At 33.0% G+C, this 23,424-nt stretch overlaps 1 protein-coding gene across 1 annotated transcript in view; it reads left to right on the plus strand.

Moving 5' to 3' along the window:
- Positions 1 to 23,424, plus strand: part of Trhde (thyrotropin releasing hormone degrading enzyme) — a 379,293-nt gene that overhangs the window by 280,942 nt on the left and 74,927 nt on the right. The window contains exons 8-12 of the mRNA XM_020184854.2: positions 5,905 to 5,970; positions 7,001 to 7,188; positions 11,917 to 12,005; positions 17,587 to 17,720; positions 17,818 to 17,873. Coding sequence (XP_020040443.2) covers positions 5,905 to 5,970; positions 7,001 to 7,188; positions 11,917 to 12,005; positions 17,587 to 17,720; positions 17,818 to 17,873 — 533 coding nt within the window. The remainder of the gene's footprint in view (positions 1 to 5,904; positions 5,971 to 7,000; positions 7,189 to 11,916; positions 12,006 to 17,586; positions 17,721 to 17,817; positions 17,874 to 23,424) is intronic.

Genomic DNA, 23,424 nt, shown 5'->3' on the forward strand with positions numbered 1-23,424 from the left:
CATACCTAATGTCCACAACATAATGAGAGCCTAATACATTACTAAATAGAACTTACTATACTATGTATAAGTTGTAAGAAATAGTTTCTATTTTCCCTTTTGAGAATCACCAAGATGTTTTAAAAGTGTCTTTATTTCATTGGTATAATATCAGTCAGGGTTTTGGGTTGCAAGAGTCAAAGAGCAAACTGTGGTAGAATTAAATAGAAAGGAATTTATTGGAAAGATGTAGGGCAGCCCATAGAGTGCATGAAAAAGTTAAGAATGTAGCTTGTAAAACAGCCAAGGTCATCCTCAGGCAAGGCTGGTTCAGTTGCTACCATTAATGTGGCTGTCCCTGTGCCTTCTGTGCCACCATCACAGGTCATAATCTTTCAGCTACCATTTCCTTTTTCTTTTTTCATGATTCCATTACAATTTACACTCTTGGGATGACGCATCCACTCTTTTGTGGCCACGACCCAAGACCATGCTTTAGTTGCTGGGGAAAGGTGAAAGGGAGCATTAGACTTTTGTCCCTTCCATTTTCAATAGTGGGAGGCGGAGAACTTGCCTTCCTCCCACATTCCATAGTGAGTTATCGCCCTATGTAAAAATGGCGTTTAAGTGCTGGAACGACAGAAAATGACAAATGCTCACTACAAATCTTTGGAGGTATAATTATTCTTGGTAGAAAGCAACAATATTTCAAACCTTTGCTTCTGCCTTCTTGTCACATAGTCAGAAAAATCAGTGCTTGAATTTACCTAACATTTTCTAGACTACTCTTGCATTCCACTTCCCAATGTCACTGAGGCCTAAGCTTGGGTTCCTCATTTCATCAGAGAAACACTGCTGATGGTCTGCCAAAGCTAGTTGCCTCTTCTTGCTTTATCATCTGAACTCTGATTTTCTTCAAATTCTTTCTCTTTTTGGAAGAGCCATGTACTTTAGAGGACTTTGTCTTCCCTCTGTAAATCCCAAAACAGTGCTCCTTTAAGCTACAGTAGAGGGCTGAAGTGCAAGATGCAATTTTGGAAAGAGCAAAATGAAGGGAATGAGTTTGCGGTGGGATTTGAGAGGAAGTGTCCTGATTTTTAGAAAGAGGGTCTTGGGAAGAAATTCCTTTACCTCCGCATAAGTCATGTCTGAATGTAAGGCGAGGGATTGCTGCTGCCATCTAGCCACACACCTGAGGGTGAAGCTAAAGCAGAGATAAGAAGGGTGAACCCAAAATTACTCCAGAGGAGAGTGGCTGCAGCTCTGTCCTATCTATTAACAACTGGAAATAATAAATATTGCCATTTTGAAAGTCATTCTCTCTTAGATATTTCTCTACTTGTACCTATATATATGTGAAGCAATTGATATCATTTTTATTGAACAATCCCTCCATATCCAAAGGAATAGGTCATTTAAATAGTTAATTCTCTGTCCTAGAATGCTAAAAGATTCATTAAGAGGAAAATATTCCATAATCATTTCCATGTAAATCTTAAAAGATAACAGCTTACTTTCTAAGCTCACTATTTTCGCTTTTCCCTTTGTCTGTACTGGTCCCATTGGCTTTTATACATGAAACACTATGAACCATGTCACTTGTTAGCAAAGGAAGTAAAACAAAAATAGTCTCATACGCAATAGCTCGCAATCTTTTGATGACATCCAATGCAATTGCATTTATCAATACAAGTTGTATATTTGACAAATATGCACTGAAATACTGAATTGTGTCCTGTATTCATATCTAAATAAGACATTTATGAGGATTCTGAGGGATATAAGAAATATCTGTTTGCTGCATTGCTAGTTGTTAACAGAAAGGCATTTTGCATAAAGAATAGCAAATCACATACATTTATCAAGAATCTAGTATGTACTAGACTGGGCACAAAGATGCTGGCTAAATAATGATAAACAGGAGTGGTTCTTTTGGAGTATATAGACAATGTGAGTAGCAACATTAATAAGCAGGATGTTGCAGCACAGTGTGAAAAATAATCTTATACAGTGCAATAGGTGAGAATCTAAGAGATATTTAACTTAAAATTTAAAAAAGGTAATGGAATGTACAGAGAAAATATCCTGGAGGAAATGCATCCTGGAAATTGAATTGAATTGAATTAGGAAAAAGAGAAAAGAATATGTAAAGAATTGCATACATGATAACTTGAAAGACGTATTAGACACCCTTATAAAGTTGAAGTGGCTAAGTTGAGGCAGGGAGTAATGCATTAACACATGGGATCAGTATGGTACAGAAGTAAAAGACCACAATAGTCATTCTTAAAGGTGGTTTGATTATATTCTATGTATATTTGATCAAAAGTGTTCTGGCTTCATGGTAGAGATTAGATTGGAAAGGGATGAAGCAGAAGCAGTGGCCCAGGTAAGATGCTAGAGAGTGGTTGTCAAAGAGGTGAAGAAAAGGGAAAATCTTTGAGGAATAGTAGATCATAGATCACTATTTGAAGGTAGTAGAAAGGAGAAGATATACATCACGTTAACACTTTGGGTGAGGTGGATGGAAAGTTATCACTGATGAAGGGCAACCAAAAAGAGCTTGTGTTGGGGGATGGTAGTTCTGTTTTAAGTGTGATTTTTGTGTGTGGGTGTGTGTGGTGCTGGGGATCAAATCCAGGTTCTCTTGTGTGCTAGGCAAGCACTTTACCATGAAGTCACATCCCCTACCCTTATATGTGATTCTTAGTTGTATATGTGATATCTATTGGATATTAGATTTGGGTAAGGAGTTATGTGCATAGATAGGTTTGGGGTTTGAGTGTGTGCTAGAGACTCTAAGGTCCAGTACTCTGGTTTACTAAATGATGATAATACTAACCATATTGTAATGTTGTGGTGTGAATTGAATGATATAAAAAAATTCATACCATGTAAAAGGGAGGCAAACATTATTGTTTTAATCTGCTGTGTCATTTATTATTGTGAGTGATACCTTTCTCTTTTTAAATTATTTTTGTACTTGGGTACATTATAACATTTACAAAAGTACTTACAATATATCATGGTTGAATTCAACCCCTCCATCATTCTCCTTTATGCCCCCTAATACCTTTCCTTCTTTTATTTAGTTTTCCAATCTATAGTCTAAAATTATTTGAGATGATTAAAGCCAATGTCTATAGAATTCTTACAGTGTGTGAGGTATTCTTCACTCTTCTAACACTATGTATATGTATATATATATATATTGAATTAATTCTGAGAAAAATCTTTATACAGTTGTACTTTTATATTCTCTTCTTGTAGACTTGAAAACAGTCACAAAGTGTTTAAATTGAAAGGAATTTTCAATGTACCTACACCCAGCACAACAATAAAGGAAAAAAAGTAATAAAACAAAAATAAAATAAAAGAGTTAAATAAGTTAGACCATGGTCCAAAGATCATGTAGCTGGAGAAAAGGTCATTGAACTAACCAGTGAGTCTTGGACCTTGCACTTGAGCCCAGACCATCAGACCCACGTTCCTGTACCTTACAGTTCTGTGCTGTGGTGCCTCTCTCTGTAGGTAGATGTCTAAAAGTATATTCTTGCTTAATATACTTTTAACTTTTCATCAATCTATATTATTTGTTTTATTCCTTAAGAATGTTCTAGTAGCCATCTTTGCTTTACCCATTTCAATAACTACTATTTCTGTAATACTGTGTAGAGAGCCCATAGCTCTTTTTAGGTTAATATTAAAATGTTTACTTTATATCATGTCAAATCTACTTCTGATTGACTTTGAGTCATAGAAATGTAAACATAGATTTGTATTTCAGATTCCTATGGCCACATATACATTGAATTATAGGTTTTAAAGGAACTTAAAATCTTGTTTATCATAAGCAAGTGTTAGACTCCATCTTGCCAAATGGTTATTATACTAAGACTTCTGCAGCTTTAGTCACAGAAATCCTCCTACACACATCATATCTCAGTGTTCCCAGTTCTTCACAGTAACATTTTATGCACTATTATTTCCTCGGAACTTACAGAGTTGTCTGATACATGCTAAGTGCCCCATAGTTTTTGTGAAATGAATGCATCAATGAATGATTAATTATTAAAACCATACTATCCTTTAAATTTTTGTCATTTTGCAAGACAAATCAAAATTCTGTTAACTTAAGATATGAATGTATTTGTGCAAGAGGCAGGCTGAAATAACAAAGGAGATGTTGTTTTCGAGAACATGTAGAGTTCTAATGACATCTGAACATTAAGGCTGCGGGAGCCTAAGACATCGTACTATCTTCCTGAATCCTGCTGCAGCAACTTTGGAGTTGCTCTTTAAGCCTGGATAATTGCCATTTCAGTCTGTTTTAAGTGGAAATTTAAACCTTATTCTGAACTGGGGAGGGAACTCAGTACTCAAGCTGAAAGTCAATATGGGAAAAAAGGTCAATTCATACCATGAGTAGTTGGACATTTAGGATGTAAGAAAAGAAAATTATAGTTATATGTTGGGCCTTATAGCATTCCTTGGTGTCCCCTTTTTTTATTAGCAGCACTAACCATAAAGAGAGCCCAACTATAAATGGTTTAATTTTAATGCTTTTTTTACATTCGGCATCACTACAATAAAATATAAATTTATATTGTATAAATCTCATTGTTCCCAAATTCATTCCATTCAAGTGTACTAAAAAAATAAAGTATAAAAAAGTGTAATTTTGAAAGTTGAATCTATAATAATCTATTTATATCTTGGGCCCTGAGTTTTTGCTGAATACACCTCATATGACATGCTTAAAACCAAATTAGGATTCAGATTGGTTTTTTTTAGCAAAGTTATTCATAACACCTGATGATGATGATGAATTTGTGGTTGCTAAGTTAGGATTGGGCATTGCATTTCTAGGCATTTGATTAAGTGGCAGTTGCTGTGTTCTGTGCTGTGAATTGCCAACAAAAGCTGGATATGTCACAGGTGCTACAATTTGTATTTCAGAAAATTTGCTTCCCTAACGCTAATTGTCCCCAAAGTACCCCATTCTATGTAAAGTAATGAAAAGAGTTAGCAGTTTTAGTACTTTGATATAAATTAAGATTTTTGTCTACTACCTACATGTTGTAAGAAAAATAGAAGTTCAAATGAAGTGTATATGTGTGGGGGGGACTCTTTGTTTTACAATTTAAGTCACTCTTTTTTGTTGATTTTCCACTTCGAAATCAGAAAAAAATAATGCCAAGTAGTCATCACCAAATGACACATTGATAATGAGACAGACTAGTCTTCTTAGAAGGTAGTAAGGCATGCATCAGAAATATGTAGTTTTCACCACTAATGCCAGAAGACAAGAAGTGGGAAATCCTAAGCCAAAAACTATGAAATAAATTAGGAATGACTTTTTTTTATTAAATATTAATGTGTGTTTTAAACTCATGGAAATAAGTATTTATGATTTCTATAACAAGCAGTCTCTACTTTGCAGAGATACCAGGGAATTGGAAACAGCTTGTGGGGGAAGTATTGTCTCTCCTTACCATCTCCATTGATCACATAGAGAACTTTTTCTCTTAAAGAGAATATTTCTTTTTCAAAAATTCAACACAAAAGATTGATGGGGAATTTTGTGCTATATATTGCAATGCAGAGGTGTTTTCTTCAAAATTGACAAAGGTTGAATAGCTCAATTAGAATATTTTTGACCCTGAAAACCCATAAGAAGTGATTATAGCTGTGAAAATCTTCGTTTAAGAGATTAATATTAATGGATGACTTAATTAGGAAATATGCTATAGTTAAATCTCTTTGTAATATTTTAAATGAGATTCTAAATCTATTTTGTTTGCATGTTCTCTTTGATTTAGTGCAATTCCAACACATGGAATGGTTAATTGAATTGAGAAATAAATGTGTTTACTGGCAATTGCTTAAACTTTGAATTGTAATTACAATTTTATATTCTTATAGGATTATTTAACCATTCATAAGTATGGCAATGCGGCCAGAAATGATCTCTGGAATACATTATCAGAGGTAAAGTATAGGAAACTGAAATATCGATATGTCTACTTGAACATTTGAATTGAATTTATAAAACATTATTAACTTTTGGTGACACAGTTTGTCTTTGCTTTTTATTTTTCATCTTCTTGCTGTTTTTGTGTTTTATTTTTGATATATTATACAGGTAATAGTTTTAAAATTATTTTAAAAAGTAAATGATGGTAATAGAAAGAAACCTTGCCTACTTTGAAACATGGCTATCTATATATCTATCATCAATCTATCTATCACCTATCTACCCATCATCTATCAAATTGAGAAATAAATGTGTTTATATACATATATGTGTCTATAATATGTCTATGTGCATGTATATACTTGGCAGTACTATGGTTTGAACTCAGGGCCTTATACTTGCTAAGCTGGCACTCTGCCAGTTCAGCCATGCCTCCAGCTCTTTTTCTTTAGTGTTTTTTCTAACAGGGTCTCACATTTTTGCATGGACTAATATCCTCTTATTTACACCTCCTGCATAGGTGGAATGACAGGGGTGTGCCATGAGGCTGAATTTACTGAGTGAAATAAGTTCTCACTCACTGTTTGTCCAAACTAGCCTCGAAAAGTGATATTCCAGATCTCCTCCTCCCGAGGAGCTGTGATAATAAGGGTGCACCACTAGTCCCAGCTTTGAAATGTAATTTGAATATTGTGTCAGAGATTCATGTTAAAGAGAGAAATACTGAAGCTTTAGGATTTTTTTTCTATGTGGTAGAAGGCATACTGGGGATATTAAATGATGTTACAAGTACTTGCTTTAATAAGATAATATTTTATTTTTGGTTATATAAAACTTTAACATTAATAAAACTTTCATGGCTATAGAAAGGAAGCATAAATTAAGGCAAGAGGATTAATTTTATCAGTACATTATATTAGCTTCACTGATTTTAAATGTTTCCATTTTGAAGTAAATTGTAAAGGTGAAAGTGAAATGACTTAATGCTTATTATGTTTAAAACATATGTTTATAAAACTAATTTATACAACTTTGGTTGTAAAGGCTTTAAAAAGGAATGGAAAATACGTAAATATACAAGAAGTAATGGATCAGTGGACACTCCAGATGGGTTATCCTGTTATCACCATCTTGGGAAATGCAACAGCAGAGCATAGAATAATAATTACCCAGCAACATTTTATTTATGACATCAGTACTAAAACTAAAGCACTTGAACGTCAGAATAACAGGTATAACACTTTTTTATTTACATGGGAAAAAAGCTGTTATTTGTATATGTGACTGCATTTTAAAACTTTAAAAAAATATTGATCAGACACTTCTTAAATGTTGTAGGTAAAATACATTTTTGATTTCTATATTTACACATTATTTAATTTTGATCCTTCCTTTACTCCCACTTCCTTGATATTTTAACCCTTGGTTTGACAACATTTATTTCAGAAGTTAGAATTTTAACTTATCATGATTATTTTAAAAATACAATGTGATTTTTCACTTTTCCCCATGAATGTTTCTTGAATGAAATTCAGGAAAGTTGACATGTGTTTCAGTGAATTAAATGGAGTTGAGCAAACTGTGTAATGAATAAGACAAATGAGAACAGAAACTAAGAGTCAAGAAAAATTAATTAAAACAAGCTAAATTTTGAACTAAATAATGTCTGAGTCAAAGGAACTCAGATAGATACCTCAAATAATCTATGTATCAGTGCCACTTGTTTTCACAATATGTTCTCTTTCCCTCATTTTAGTGTTTGAAATCACTAACCGGATAGAGTACATAGAATCTTGACTTATCACTTTGACTTTCTTTTGAAATTCTTATTCAATCACTGATAATTCACCATGGAAGACTTCCTTCCTTTCTACTTTGTGTTTTCTATTTTGTGTCTTATTTCTAGCCAAGGAAAGATAGTTGAACTTGTATCATTTTCATTTCTTATAAGATGCCCTGATAAGAGGTTGGGTGGGGGTAGGGAAAGAGGGAGAGAGGTTAGAAGGAATAAATAAAAGGAAATGTTTGCATTAGATTACTCATGCTGACTCCCAATACTTGAAAAATCAGAAGTCTAACTTTATCAACCACCAGGATCCAGGAGACTTGGAACACAGTTTTCTTTGTCATTTTTAGATTCTAAGTAGGAAATCATTCCTAAGTCAGCTTGCTCCAGTTCTAGATACACAGAGTAGTGATTAAAAATTCCCTTAATGTTTCCAGTGACTCAAAATCCAGTATATCTTAAATCTCCTGTTCAACATATGTACTGACTTTTAATGCACCCTTGCTGTCCTGTTATTTGGACTCCTGAATGACCTTTCACCTTTCACCTGCCACATTGTCACTGATGTCAAAGTCTGAATGTCAGTGCTTCTTCTCCACCCAGCCTGGATGCCCACAACTGGCAAGTGCTGCTTCTAATCGTTCACCGTCTGGCTCCAGGCTGAACACGCTCAGCCATCAACCTTGGCCTTGCTAGGAAGTACATAAAAACTACTTGACTGTGGCAAAGTTAGAGAGATTCAGGCCAGGCCTTTGAGAAGGTTCAGTCTGACATAAGCATCACTGATGCAGAAAAACATAAAGGACACGCAGATGACAGAACAAATTTTGAACAAAAATACTTTGTCAACGTATGACATACATCAGATGAACCATCCATAGTTTCATCCTTTAAAGGAAAAATTCTTCCCAGCCTATATGAGCACATGTATCACCTATAGAGCCTTACACTTTCCGGAACTATGAAATCATATGGATGATTTTGAACCCTGGGAATTTGGCATGTAAAATATTAACAGTAAGGTAATGTAAGGCATCCCATTAGACTCAAATATGATTTTCTATTTAAAATAATTGAGCTTGTAGTTGAAAGTGTAGTGTTCCAGTTTTATATTGTTGATCATTTAATTCACTGTGACACTATGGTCAAAGCTTCAATACTAATTCTATCTAATCTTTGTATATATCTTTCTTAGGTCTTTATTACACAATGTAAACAGTTGATGTAGTGAGATGTACTGCCTTATCTATGCCAGAAATGCTATAACTTGTAGATATTTTCTGAGCCAGGATAATCAATTTTTCATTTTCATTTTTCTAGGAGACACTGGATCACCATCACAATTTGTATACATTTTAATGTATGCAGTAATTATATTTTTTTCATATGTAGTAGGTGTTTTACAGAAAGTAAAGATTTCTTAAAAACTAATGATTTCTTAAAGTTAGTGCATGGTAACACAATATAAAATTTCTTCTAGTTTTTGGCACGTAGGAAATTGTGAACCTCCTAAGTTAAACTCAAGCAGCTAGAATAGAATCTAATTTCACAAGTTCTTCCTTCTAGTTTCATTTTCCAGTTAATCCCAAAGTCTTAGATTTCTTTATACCATGCCATACAGGGCGCTATGCTCAACTGCATCTAGTGTCTTCTTTTAACAAGACAACAAAGCAACTATCATGTGTTCTTTGATTTTAAAATGAGGTTTATGAAGTGACCAAATATGTGTTGTTTAGAAAAATCATGAAAAATAACTTCCTGATGTCAACAAATTACAATATTTTATAAATGAGTACAAATTTCAGATATATTCAGTAATTTGTAATTTTTAATTTGTCTTTGTAACAGTGTATAGATTTTGTGTGTGTATGCACACATGAGTAGAATATAGAAACATTCTTAGGGAAAATATACTTTCCTATTTTAAGAATTTTACAAAATGTCTCAATGTACTATCCACAACTCTTATAATAGTGAACTTTTTTGCACCTGAACAGCTATGTAAGAAATTTTAAGAAATTTTTAGGACATATGTATTATTGACTCTAAGCAACATGTGTTTTTATGAACCACTTTTTTCTGTATTTTAGAGGTTTTCTTTTATAAAACTCTTAATATTGAAGTACACCAATTTTATCCTAGTCTCTAGTTATTTAGAAGAGCACAATTCAAATACATGCAAAAACATTTTTTATAGTGAGGCAAACTGTTTCACAAACAATTTTTGATCATGTAACAAAAAAACCACTTATCCTTGAGAATTTAAACAATGAAGTTTATGAATAAATAAATATACTCATTTTTTAATATTCCTTGCTTGTTCCTTTTCTTTTTGGTGGCATTGGAGTTTGAACTCAAGGCCTTAACACTTGCTAGGCAGTTGCTCTACTACTTGAGCCACTCCACCATCCTTGCTCTTTAGATGATAATTATTTCACCTCATATTTTAGTTGACCCAACTAAATGTGGAAGTTATATACTATAAAGTTAAGTTAATGAAGTCAATCTTTGTCTTAACTATACATTAATTTGTTCCACTTTTGATCCCTATTTTACTTTAAGTATATTAATCATATTCAACAAGAATATGCCTCTTCTTTCTATACTTTTCTAAATGTGTCTATAATTTACTTGAGAATCAATTCATTGTTGTCTAATTATTCTAATTAACAAAAAAGATGCTATTTTTAAAGAACAGCTATTACAGACTTGTATCAATTCTCTGTGTCTTCTTCAAAGTAAATCTGTCAGTAAATATTTGTGACATATTTTTATCCCAGTAGTTTTTATTAAAGAGCCTACCAGGGTTTTTCACTAATTATTATCTGAAGAATCAATTCAGGTTCAACTACCATGGTTATTTCTGACCAATTGTGCAGAATGGACTGTAGAGTAGTATAGTAGTATAGTTTACATGTAGTTGGCACTGAAAAATGTTTCTGTCATTACATATAGCATAGAGATTTAAAAGTTAGAATCTTATATTATTTTGACTTCCCACAATGGAGATAATATTTGTATGAAATTATGAATTTCTTTCAATCTTCTATTTAGACTCTAATATCACTAAATTTTGTTTTTGAGGAATGAAAATATGAAATGATGAAGTAATAAAACTCTACATGATAGATTCAGTGAAGATACTCTCCTCTTTCAGTTCCCCCCAAGACATGTTTATCGTTTAGCTTATTACCTTTAAAATTTTTCAATTCACCACTCACTTTACAGTAACTGAGTTCATACATATATCTTCCTATATTTCTAGTAAAATAGTTATCATAATGGAATTTTTGACTACCCCTATTGTTAGTAGTGTGTGATGAGAAATCAAAATAATCTGCCTATATTTCAAGGAAGGAACAAAATACAGTTATCTCACTTATTGTAAAACTATCCAGTGTTTGTCTGGCTACTCATTGGACATTAAATTGATATTGCTTCATGTATAAATCTAGACCACAATTTTTATACTATAAAAAGGCAAATGAAAGAAAATGTTGCTCTTCAGTAGCTGAGGCTCATGGGTAAGTTGATGGGTGTTATGACACATGTATGGAAATTCCATTTCAGAAAACAGAGCCTGAAGTGTGTCACACAGTGTTTCTTGTATTGATCCTGATTTTAGAGGCATCTGAGTAGTTTTTCTTTTCCTTTGCTTTTTGTTGAGTAACTGTAGGCATGCCACATCAATCTCTCTGTAAAATATGTTAATAGTGTCCCCAGAATTGTTAGACAGTAAATAAGGGAGTTGTTGAAATGCAAATGTATGGAACCACTGAAATGTATATTAATCTAAAACAGAAAAAAATAGAAAGGAGTTATTTTTAGGGCAAATCAATATATAGTGTGGCTCAGATTTATAGATTTTAGTTACTTTTTGTTTCTGAAATGCAAATCTCATTTGTAAGATAAATTGTTTTGATTTTAGTTCTTCATTTGCACTGAAATTAAAATTATTAGAGGCCGAATCTTAGTGGCATCAGAAGAGTAAATTCATCTTCTTGAGTTGTTCTTTACTTTTATGCCAGGGATTGATCTTATTTATTTATTTATTTATTATTTTTAATTTTAGCATTCCTGAGGGTGCATAGGAAATCTTTTTGTTTTTGTTTTGACACAGCTATTTTTATTCTTAAAGCTTTAAAGCTTTTTTTTTTTTTTTTTTTTTTTGCAGTTACCTATGGCAGATTCCATTAACTATTGTGGTAGGAAATAGAAGCCATGTGTCTTCAGAAGCAATTATTTGGGTGTCTAACAAATCAGGTAAAATACACATTCCTCCCTGAGGAACTATTTGGTTTCAGGTAATTGTTTAGCAACTTAACTTCTGGTTTTAGCTCTTACACAATGTGAATGAAGACAAATTATAAAGAGAAAATACAGTAACGATAATCATTTTTACAAAACGATGTAGAGTAAAACATAGTTTCTAAATAGCCTAATTTCAGGCTGCTTATATAATTATTAAATTTATTTGTTTCTTTCATGGCAAAGAGAAAAAAATCCAGTACTTATCTTTTTAAAAATTGTATAATTTTATAATCCAAATGTAATTAAAATCTAATCACAACTCCTAGTACAGCAGTATGAGAAATACTGAAACAAAACCTTGATTTTAAATCCTATTTTCCTGCTGCTGTTTTTTTTTTTTTTTAGCCAGGCCATCTCTTTAAGGGGTGAAAAAGGTAATAGTCCCCATAAGGCTACAAGTGAGGGGTTTAGACAGGTCATCAAGCCACCATCCAAGTAGGGTCAATCCTGAAGGAGCAGAGAGAGATATCTAAGATTCTATTCTCCTTCTAAATATCATAAATAAGATAGTGACTTATTTCAATTCACTGTCAGAAAGCTATTTCTTGAATCCAATCTATATCCTTGATGCTAGAGTGTGAAACAGGTCCATTTTATTTCTGTTTTCCACTGAGTTGGAGAAAAAGCCAATTATCGTCTTTTATGTAACATTTCATTTAGATTTAGATGGTCAAGTGAGTCCATATTTTGTTTTTCCTACTCCTTTTTCTCATGCTGTTAATTGAGGTTGTCTTGCTATTTTATTTTGAAAGCATCATTTTAAACAGCCACATTAAAAAAATAAAAGTGAGATACATATAAACAAATGTTGGTTTTCCCCACAGTCCAGTGCTAAAAATACAAACATGTAAACATACAAGAAAAAGTCTTAAAACAAAATCTAATTTAAGTAATAGTATTCATAGTTCTAGGTGAATTTTTATTCAGATTTTAATGTCATTGTATTTTTAACACATAACGCAAATGAAAATATATGCTTTCACTTACATGCATGTTATATAAAATATGCACATGTAATTTAATGATATATTGAAACACTTCAACATTTATTAATGTTTTTCCTTTTAAATAATTATATATATTGTTTTCATTCCTCAGAGTTAACATTGATACCATGGTTCGGAATCACACATACTGTACTACATATCTTTATACTTCTCTCCATGTAGTTGTTTTATTTATTTATATAATCTGTTATATAATAATGAATGAGAGCAGTAAGTCTTTACTGTAATGCTTTGACTATTAGAATGAATTCACACCACCATAGAAGAGTTAGCAGAACAGTCTTCAGAAGTAAAATAAAATGTTCATCTTTGAAAGGTGGAATTTGGAAATGGAAAATTAGAAAAGTGTAAAACTACTGATCAAACCTCAGGGATAGTCCAACACTTCACATTTACACTGGGAGGATTTATTCAAGTTTGATTCTTGTTGCATGCATTTTCTAGGTCCATTGTATCTAATTCTGGTTATTTCTATAATATTATGCTATTATGCATAGTATGCTTTTATCCCACAGAGAATCAAAAATAGTGTCACAGCCTTCTTGACTCAGAGCCACTGGTGACTGTGTTTTAGAGATTATTTCTTTGTATACCTTTTCATTACTAGTCGGGAATAATGTCTACCTGAAATATTGCCTGTATTGATATGCATGGTCATTGTACCCAGCCGCACAATTTGTGAAATGTATAATTGTAGGAGGTGCTATTTGCATAGACTATGATATGAATGGAATTCCCCCAGTCCAAAGTTGTACAATGTACAACTTTGCAGTATAATGTGTCATTTCTATTAAGTCATAGCAGAATCTTCTGTTTGGTATAAACAGTCACAGGTGAAATATTGAGGTTTTCGGAGGCTGCCCATATTAACTAGGTGCTTCGCAAATACTTCATTAGAACAAAAATGAAGAAGAACATTTCCAAGAGGGGCTTAAAAGAAATACCACCTTTTTATATTGTCTTTTTAGTCCCATCTTAATTGTCTTTAATTTTGTCTTGAAATCTTTCATCCTGATGACTAATAAAACTAGTGCCAGAGAGAGCTTATGGGAAAATAAATTATGAACTTTTATCCAAAATGTCAATAAAACTAATGCCGATAAAATTTTTCATAAAATATGAAGAAAGTAGTCTAATCAATTCTTACCAACATAAGTAAAAAGAATTTCTGCATATAATTATATTAACCAGATCAATATTTCTGTCATTTTCTTTGTGAGTAGTAATGTAGATTTGAACTCACAAGATATTAATACAAGGTAGTTAATGGATAATATGTATAAAAATTATATTTTAATCAACATATGTTCTTGGCAATTCATTTTTAAAGCCCTTTAGGTGAATATTTAATTTCAAAGAAAGGCATAGGTCATGGTAGACCAATATTAGCTTTTAAACTAATTTGTAAGTTTTTTAAAGCAATTTTTTTCATTTTTTACTGTGAAAATACTAAGAATTGAGGCATTCATAAATGTTGTAGCTGTATCTTGACTGACTATTCAATTAATGGTGAAAGGGGGGAATAAATTTAATGTGATCTGTTAGGAAAGAAAAGATTAAAAATGAAAGAGAAACTGGTCCTGAAAATTAGAAGTAAATACTACAGATTGCTTAATGCTATAATGCTTACCTTGATACATTGACTCACATGAGATGCACAAATCTTTAAAATGAGTGTTACCTTTGCCCATATTTTACAAATGAGGAAATTAAGGCTAGAGAAATAACCTTTCCAATGTGTGAGTTGCCTAGTTAAGTAAAAACTTGGCTTCAGAATCTTAGTTTTCTTTTCTCTCTACCCTCCTTTGACTACACACATATGCATGTGCACAAACACAAGGGTGCAGTTTTAAAAGTTTTTGTATGTTGCTTTGCATATCTGCCAATTTCTCAACACAGTGCTTTTGAATATTTGCACATGGTTCTTTTTAAATTCCAAAAAACATTCTCTCATTTTCTTTTCATAAGAGTCTAGTAGGAAATCAATACATGTTATCCACCCTAGGCTTGTCTTACATTGTTACCTTGTTATTTTGGTTCATTTTTTAATTCACTTTTTAAAAAATTATAGTTCTTCTACAGCTAGCAAATATTGTATAGAATGTCTAATCTCACTTCCCTTTTATTACCCCAAAAAGTTTAAAGTATAAAATCTTATGAAATACCAACTAGTCTGTGCCTTCATATAATCTGAGTCTTAGGCCAAATTGGAAATAAATGTAATTTTTAATTATTATTACCAACACTCAAAATGTAACTTCCATTCTTTTTATTATGGTACTCATCAAATACCATACCTCATTAGGCCATCAGAAAAGATCTCTTTAAAATTCATTGCTTGCCATTAGTTAATTTGAAGAACATTTTAGAATATAATTAACTAGAACCAAAAAGATATTTAAAAATCTATTACAAAATCTTTCAGGGAATCATTTCTCCAAAGATCTCATTTGTAGCAAAGGTATAAAAATATTCATGAACAGTAATAACCTTCAGGTTTTAGTTGTAAATTTAATAATGGCATGTTTAAAACAATAGATACCTGTTTTTTTAATTCTAGTTGGATGATGTAGAAGCTATAGGGATTATTTTTCTATTGTAATATTCATGCTAATTTTAATTTGGCTGTATTTTACTTAGAAATTTTTAAATGGAATAAGTTTAAAAACCTCAAGTGAACTACATGAGGTTTAAGTTATGCCAGCCATCTAAAATGTAAGCAGAAAATAACTGTAACAAATGGATTTAATATTACAGGAGTCCATGACATTTAAAATTTGTAAAATTTGTATCACGTGTTCATGTTTTAAATGTGATGCTTTAACATTGTAACATTTTTGGAAAAAAACCACTTTAATGAAAACGATGAAATGTGCTCGGCTCAGATGAATTTAATCATAGGGTTTTTTTTGTTATGAAATCTTAATATACTTGAAGACACTTAAGATTGCCTAGGAGAAGCAATATTTTCAATATTTAAGTTTTAATTTTTCCACTGAACTTTCAAACATTATTAAGTAAAGTCTCTCTTGAAGAGGAGATTTAAATATTTTAAATGCCTGTTTTATTTATAAATAACATTACCTTGTTGATTATTTCTGTTGTCATTCTTATATCTGTAAGTGGGAGTGACATTTTAAAGTTCTCCAAAGCATTGTATGGATAATCACATTAAAATTTTGAAAAATACGCATTTATAAAGTTTCGGAGACTTGAGAAACTATTTGTGCTTTAGAGAAACATCGAGCACTCTTGGACAATTCCATTAGCCTCTATTCTTTATCTGTGCCAATGCAAACCATTCACAAAGATGGCAAGAAGTTGAATGATATTTGAAAATTAAAGATTTAATTTTAATACTCAATATTTTATGTTTTGAATTTAAGTACATTTTGTCTTACTGCAGATTTTTGAAAGTGACTAATCTGTAATACATATTGTATTAGTTGGCCTTCCCTATTATAGCCCTGAGAAATAAATGATATTGATGTCCACTCAATAATTTTTTGTGGGATAGCTTTTTCTTGTTGTACCATTACTTGAAAGAGAATCACTTACAAATTCAGTACTTTGAGGAAATAAAGGGGAACATTTTATTTCCTGTTTTGGATTCTGATGTGTAGAAACTCTTGAAAATGGTTTGTTCATGACTCATATATGAGATATATGGTTTCTGGTTTCTGTAATATACTTTATGGTTTTAAGTCATCATAGAAAGTAGAGCATGCCAGTATGCTCTTGTTTTGTTTCACTTTCTTCCTGAATGTCAGATCATGTGTGAGTGTGAGTGTGAGTCTGTGTGTAAATTTTTCAAGAGTATGTAGTTCTTTCTCTGTGCCATACTAGAAAGAGTTAAATATGTAAGAAGTGATAGTATTGTTTTTCATAGGTTCTGTTAATTGGATAAGCTAGTGAACATAATAAGTTATCATTTTCCAAAGTGATTCCAATAAGCACAATTCTCTTTGTTTCTAATTCTATATTGAAATATTACTCTTGAACAAATGAGGTTTCCTCTTCCTCCTCCCATTATTGATGTCGAGAAGTCTGCTATTTATTAGTGCTTATAAGAATGCATGAGAAAAAAGGCAAGAAGCAACAGTGACTTTCAAGCAAATGAGCTCTATTGTTTTAATCACTTTCTTTTTGAATAAAATAAGTAGAGAACAGATCTAAAAGTTCATTTTATTCTAGTTGCATATACACATATAATCTAATTAAAAGCCACACCGATATAATGGGAGATTTCTAGGTTACATTTATTTTCAGAAAGAATTTGTGTGTAGGTAATGGGTTTTATTCAGAACAAAAATGTTAATTATAAGAAAATTGAGATAATTATGAGTAACCAGCTAAAAGTTTTTCTAACCAATTCTAGATGAATGTGATTAATTAAAGAGTAGGTTTTGATAACATATTTAGAGTAGCATTCTCTTAATTATTGATATTGCTATATATGGTATTAAGAAAACATTTCATTTAAGTCAAAATTTAAAACCTATTTACTCTCAAATTGCTATTTTCAGAGCAACACAGAATAACCTACTTGGAGAAAGGAAGTTGGCTGCTTGGAAACATCAATCAAACTGGCTACTTTAGAGTCAACTATGACCTAAGGAACTGGAGATTATTAATTGATCAATTAATCAGAAACCATGAGGTATATTCTACATTTGCTTATCAGAGATCTGCTTTGACATGTGAACACCTACCATTTTAATCTTAAATGATTTTTTTTCCCCTGATTGGTCACATAGGTTCTTTCTGTCAGTAATCGTGCAGGTTTGATTGACGATGCCTTCAGCCTGGCCAGGTATGTTTTCCTGTGGGTCTCCAAGTCATACCTGTAAAAGTTCCTCTATTTAGATAAATAACATACATGTTTTAGACTTAAGAAATTTAAAAAATAATCTCCGTCTCACAATCCTTGTGTTTAGATATGAATTATGTTCAGTGTCCTAAACTCTTGATCAATACTAGCCCTTGGGTATTTTGCAGACAGGAGAAGCTTGATCAATTTCACTGCAAGTTGAATTTAACACTCTGGAGATTAATAATCTCTTCCCAATTTCATTAATGAACTGTACAAAATGGCGATTGTGCCATATTTAACTCTTGATAGAAAATACCTTCAAGCATCAGCAATTTTTTACTGACATATGCCAGTATATCTTTTTTAAATGTTTTTTTGAATGCAATTCATTATAAAAAGCTTGTGCTGCAAGACAGAAATAAATATTCCACAAGGTAAGAGTGTTCTGGACAAACTATGTATCAATCTTGTAACGGAAGCTTTTAGTTGTATTAGTTGTATGAATATTTGTGTTACTTTTACAACTAGAGTTATGTTTAAGTCAGTTATTCTTTTGAATATTTACCAAATAAAATAATTGTTGCTCACAAACTCAAGCTATTTACTAAATTTTGAGATGAAGTAATAAAACAAATTCAACCTTTTTAATATGTTGTACTTTCTCATATCCATGTATAATTTTAATAACCTATTCTTACAAGCTGCAGCTTAGGACAGAGGTAGCTCTTCTCTTACCAGGTTATCATGATTTGTCACATTTTTTCCTAAGATAATTGTGTAAAACTAGTTCATTATGTCTGTGCTGATGTGAACACAGGACTTATCTTAGTGATAGGCATTGTTTCTTTCATGGGACTTGAAACTCCTTTTACGGTTTATGCAGTCAATCAAATCACAATTCTCTTCTGTATGTTAAAAAGCAAATCATTCCCTGTAGCATTCTAATCCATCAAAACTAATGAGCTTACATATAGGAGATTTGATAATTACCTTGACAGAAGCATAGACAAAGTTTGGACCCAAGTTGGGGAGATTGGTTTTGTGGAAATAAATAATGTAGAGTGGAAGACACATAAAGAAGAATAAAGAAAAATTTTCAGTTACTTTTCTACTTAAAAAAATACTCTAGCTTTTTGCCATCTTTATTGTCACTAAAGAGCCTGGAGCCATTGCTATTATGTCTTCTTACTTGATGAATGACAGTGATGAGGAGCAGTGTCCCATTTGGATCTGGTACATCATGAAGTAGGCACAAATCTACTGATTCTTTGAAATACAGATCTAAGGACAATTTTCAGCAAGAAAGTTCCTAATGAAATTATATCAGTTAAGCACAGCTGTTTAATGAGAATTGAGATTCACATCCAACAAAAGTAAATGGGGGCTCTTTCATGTCATGGCACCATGCTATTGGGCAGAAATTTAGAAATGATATAGATAGAAAAAGGCCTGCTGAAACAGTGATATGTGGAGATAATGATTAAGAGGTAACATTTTTTTCTGTAGTAAAATATGAAGACTTTAAAGAAAATATTATGTATGACAAAAAAATATTTTTACATGGAATTTTAATGAGCCCACAAAGCCAAAAGAGAATGCCAGACTTAAGGCCACATTACAATGAGAACAAAACAGATAAAGAGAAGCAGTGCTGTGTATCAAGAATTAAAGGTTAGGAACTCAAAGAAAACAATCAGCAGCTAATTATTAATACTTACTCGGTGTAGACATTGGTGTTTTTTACAGCCATGAATATAATAGTACTCCCACAGTATTTGTTGGAGATGCTTGCAAGACCCTCTACTGATACACAAACCTGTGGATGTTCAAGTCCCCTATATAAAAAGGGAATTTGAAATAATTATAATATAATCATCTCTAAATTACTTATGTAAATGGTATGTAAATAGTTGTTAGTTATACTATATTGTGTGGGGAATCATGTTCAGAAAAACATTCTACTTTAGGAAACCTTCAAAGTTTGAAACACAATTTTATTATCCTTCTTATAAATTCACCAGAGGAAACATCCAAATCTCATTAAATATATACTTTTAATTTGTTTTACTGCTGATGTGCTATTTTATTAATAGAGTGAGACTGAATAAATGCAAAATCAGAATAATTCAGGCAAATGTCCTATACTTACTTGGGCATATAGCTAAGCATTATATATATTTTATGTATCCTAGTAAATATTCCATAATATTGCTATTCAATTTATATCAACCCTCTTTCACATTCACTTCCATGTCAGGCACTCTTTGGCTTCTTTAAAAACAGCACGTGTAAAAATACCAAGCATTTATTAAATACTTATGAGCTAGGCACTGTGCTGAGGCTTTGGTTAACAACTTCTGCCTAATCACCATTTCATACCAGAAAAATGGAGGTTAAGATAGCTAAGATTTGGCAGCTTCTGTATGTGTGTGAGTGTGTGTATGCATGTGCGTGTGTGTAAGCGCACGTGTGTGTGCATACGTGTGTGTGCATGGGTGTGTGGGCGTGTACACGTGTGCATGCATGGTGTGTGTGCTCGTGTGCGTGTGTGTACATGTGTGCATGCATGTGTGTGTACCTCTGTGTGCATGTGCACGTGTGTGTTGCGTGTGCACACGTGTGTGCTCATGTGTGCGCGTATGTGCACGTGTGCATGTGTGTGCTTGCCTGTGCATGTGTATGGGGGGGTGCATGTGTGTGCATGCACATTGTATATGTGTGCATGTGTGTGCATGTGTGTGCCCATGTGTGTGCCCGTGTGTGCATGCGTGCATGTGCACTTGTGCGAGTGTGTGCGTATCTGTGTGCACATGTGTGCATGTGTGAGTATGTGCCTGGACGTGTTTGCATGCGTGTGTATGTGCCTGGACGTGTGTGCGTATGTGTGTGTGTGTGTGTGTGTGCGCATATGTGCGCCTTTGTGCGTATGTGTGTTCATGTGTTTGCGTGCTTATGTGCGAGTGTGTGTGTGCACATGCGTGTTTCCTTGTGTGTGTGCATGTGCGTGTGTGCAGGTGTGTGTGCGTGTGTCTGTGCATGTCTGTGTGTGTGCTGATGTGCATGTGTCGCACGCGTATGTGCGAGTGTGTGTGCACACATTGGTTCACGTGTTCTCATGTGTATATGTATATGTGTGCATTTGTGTACATGTGTGTGCATGTGAGTTGTGCTTGCCTACGTGTGAGCAATCATGTGTGCATGTCCGTTATGCGTGAGTTTGAGCGTGTGGGTGGTGTTCACGTGTGTGTGTGTGTGCACATGTGCGCATGTGTATGAGTGTTTTCATGTGCATTTGTGCACATGTGTGTGCGTGTGTAGTCTCATGTGCGTGTGAGTGTGCCTGTGTGCAAGTGTGTGGACGCGCATGTGGGCATGTGTGTGCATGTGCACATGCGTTTGTGTGCTTGGGCACGTCTGTTGTAGTGTGCATTTGTGTGTGCATACGTGTGTGCATGTGTGTGTGTTTGCCTGTGTGTGTTTTCTTGTGCACATGTGTGAGTGTGTGTGCGCACATGTATGTGTTTTCGTGTGCATATGTGTTCATGTGTGCGTGTGTGTGCATGTGTGTTCTTGTGCACATTGTGCATGTGCATGTGTGCGTGCATGCATGCTTATGCATGTGTGTGCGTGTGTACCCCATGTGTATGTATACCCTCACACATATATGTGCTTGTGTGTGCGCGTGTGTGTGTGTGCGTTTGAGTGTGTGTGTGTGCCTGTGTGTGCGTGGCTGTGTGCATGCATGTGCCTGTGTGTGTGCATGCGTGTGTTTGTGTGCGCACATGCAGTAGGTGTGGGAACTGAATGGCAAATAGTGGCACAGTGAAGTCCATGAGTTCAAGTAAAGTGAGTTTGCCCATTGCATGAAATTCCTTTCTATCTCATCTTCAATTCAGAATATTTTCATTAATTCAAAAGGAAAGATTACTATTTCACTTGCCCTCCTTCACCCTAGCCTTTTCTGGGCTTCCAGCAAAAGCTCACTCTTGATGGTGTTCCACCACCAATGGCAGAACACATTATTTCTCTCCATTTGCTGAGGTTCTGTGGATCAGTGTTTCAGCAGTTGTCACCCTATTGGTCCACCACTTACTTCTGGGCTCCTGATAGCTCTCACATGACCTGGCATAGAGTGCTAGGTATCACCGTTGTGATACATAATTTAATCCTTGGTACAGGATTGTGCCAGTGTATGTTTGTTGAATAAATAATTATATGTTGATCATTAATTGTTGATTTACCAACATATAAACTTCATGCTACTATTTTAGTGCAGTTAAATAACCATGATCTAGCATTCCTTTTGGGCTAATTTTTAAATACCTCAAAGTATACCAATGCATTCTAATAATAAAAGGTTAAGACAAACTAATAAAAACAATATCAAATCTTATTTCACTCCCTCCAACCCTGCCATCACTTTACCCTCTTCACAGGTGAAAATTTTAAAAATTGGTATGTATAGACTGAGACAATTTTTTCATATACACTTCCATAAAGCTTACTTTTTAAAACATGAATAGAAATGCAGTATAATCTCTAATTTATAAAAAATTAAGTCTGGGGCAACTTTCAGTTGTTTCCAGTGTGTTGCAATATCCTAGGTAAAATGTGTGTTTTTTAGGGTTGATTCCTATAAATGTAATTTTGGGTTCAAAGAGTATAAAAATCTTGATAAGTATTTGAAATTGTATACAAAGTCTTCCCCAGTATCTGCCAAGCAGATATGAAAGAGTCAATTTCTGTGACTCTTCCATTATAATAAATAGTGTAAGTATTTTAAATTTTGACTATCCAGTGGCCAAAATAATTTTTAGAAGTTATTTGCTATTGGCTATAAGAAGTTGTGCAGCCTTTCTTACATTTGCTGCTTGTTTCTTTTCTGAATTGTTACTCAGTTATAAAAGGAAGATTAGAATCCTATAGAAATCAAGCAGAAACAGTCTCTTACTGTATTTTTCTATATGCTTTTCAGGTTTTTAGATATTAATCCTTTTGGTAGCATCCATATACAATATTTTCTCTCAAAATTATGTCATTTTTTAAACTTCTTGGTACATTTCATCATAATCCACGGGCTTTTCATTTACATACCAAGTAATTCCTTTTGTAGTTTTATGGTTCTGTCTTGTATAGGAACACTTCCTTTTCTGAAGCTCTTGGAAATATTTCATTTTTCTTTAAATATTATTTGGTTTTACATTTATATCTTCAGTCTTTCCTTCTTTAATCAATTTTATGTATCAGACAAAATAGAGGACTATTTTTCTTAAGGAAAAATCAATAATTTTTTATTAAGTATTCCAATGCTGTTTATTTAAAAGGCTTTTCTTTTTTTCACATATTTGAAATGATATCTTTATCTTAATGTTAATGCTCATATTTTAGGGAGTTGATTTGATTTTGCTTAGTTGCTTGCTGTGTTCTTTTCTGCCTTGGTACCACATCATTGTATTTAGTTTAGATTTATAGTATGTTGTGATTGACAAATTTTTATCTTGTTCTTATTCAAAATCTTACAGATTTTCTTTTCAATATAAATTTTAGAATC

The sequence above is a fragment of the Castor canadensis genome, chromosome 8 (genome assembly GCF_047511655.1).
Source record: "Castor canadensis chromosome 8, mCasCan1.hap1v2, whole genome shotgun sequence".
Taxonomy (NCBI): domain Eukaryota; kingdom Metazoa; phylum Chordata; class Mammalia; order Rodentia; family Castoridae; genus Castor; species Castor canadensis.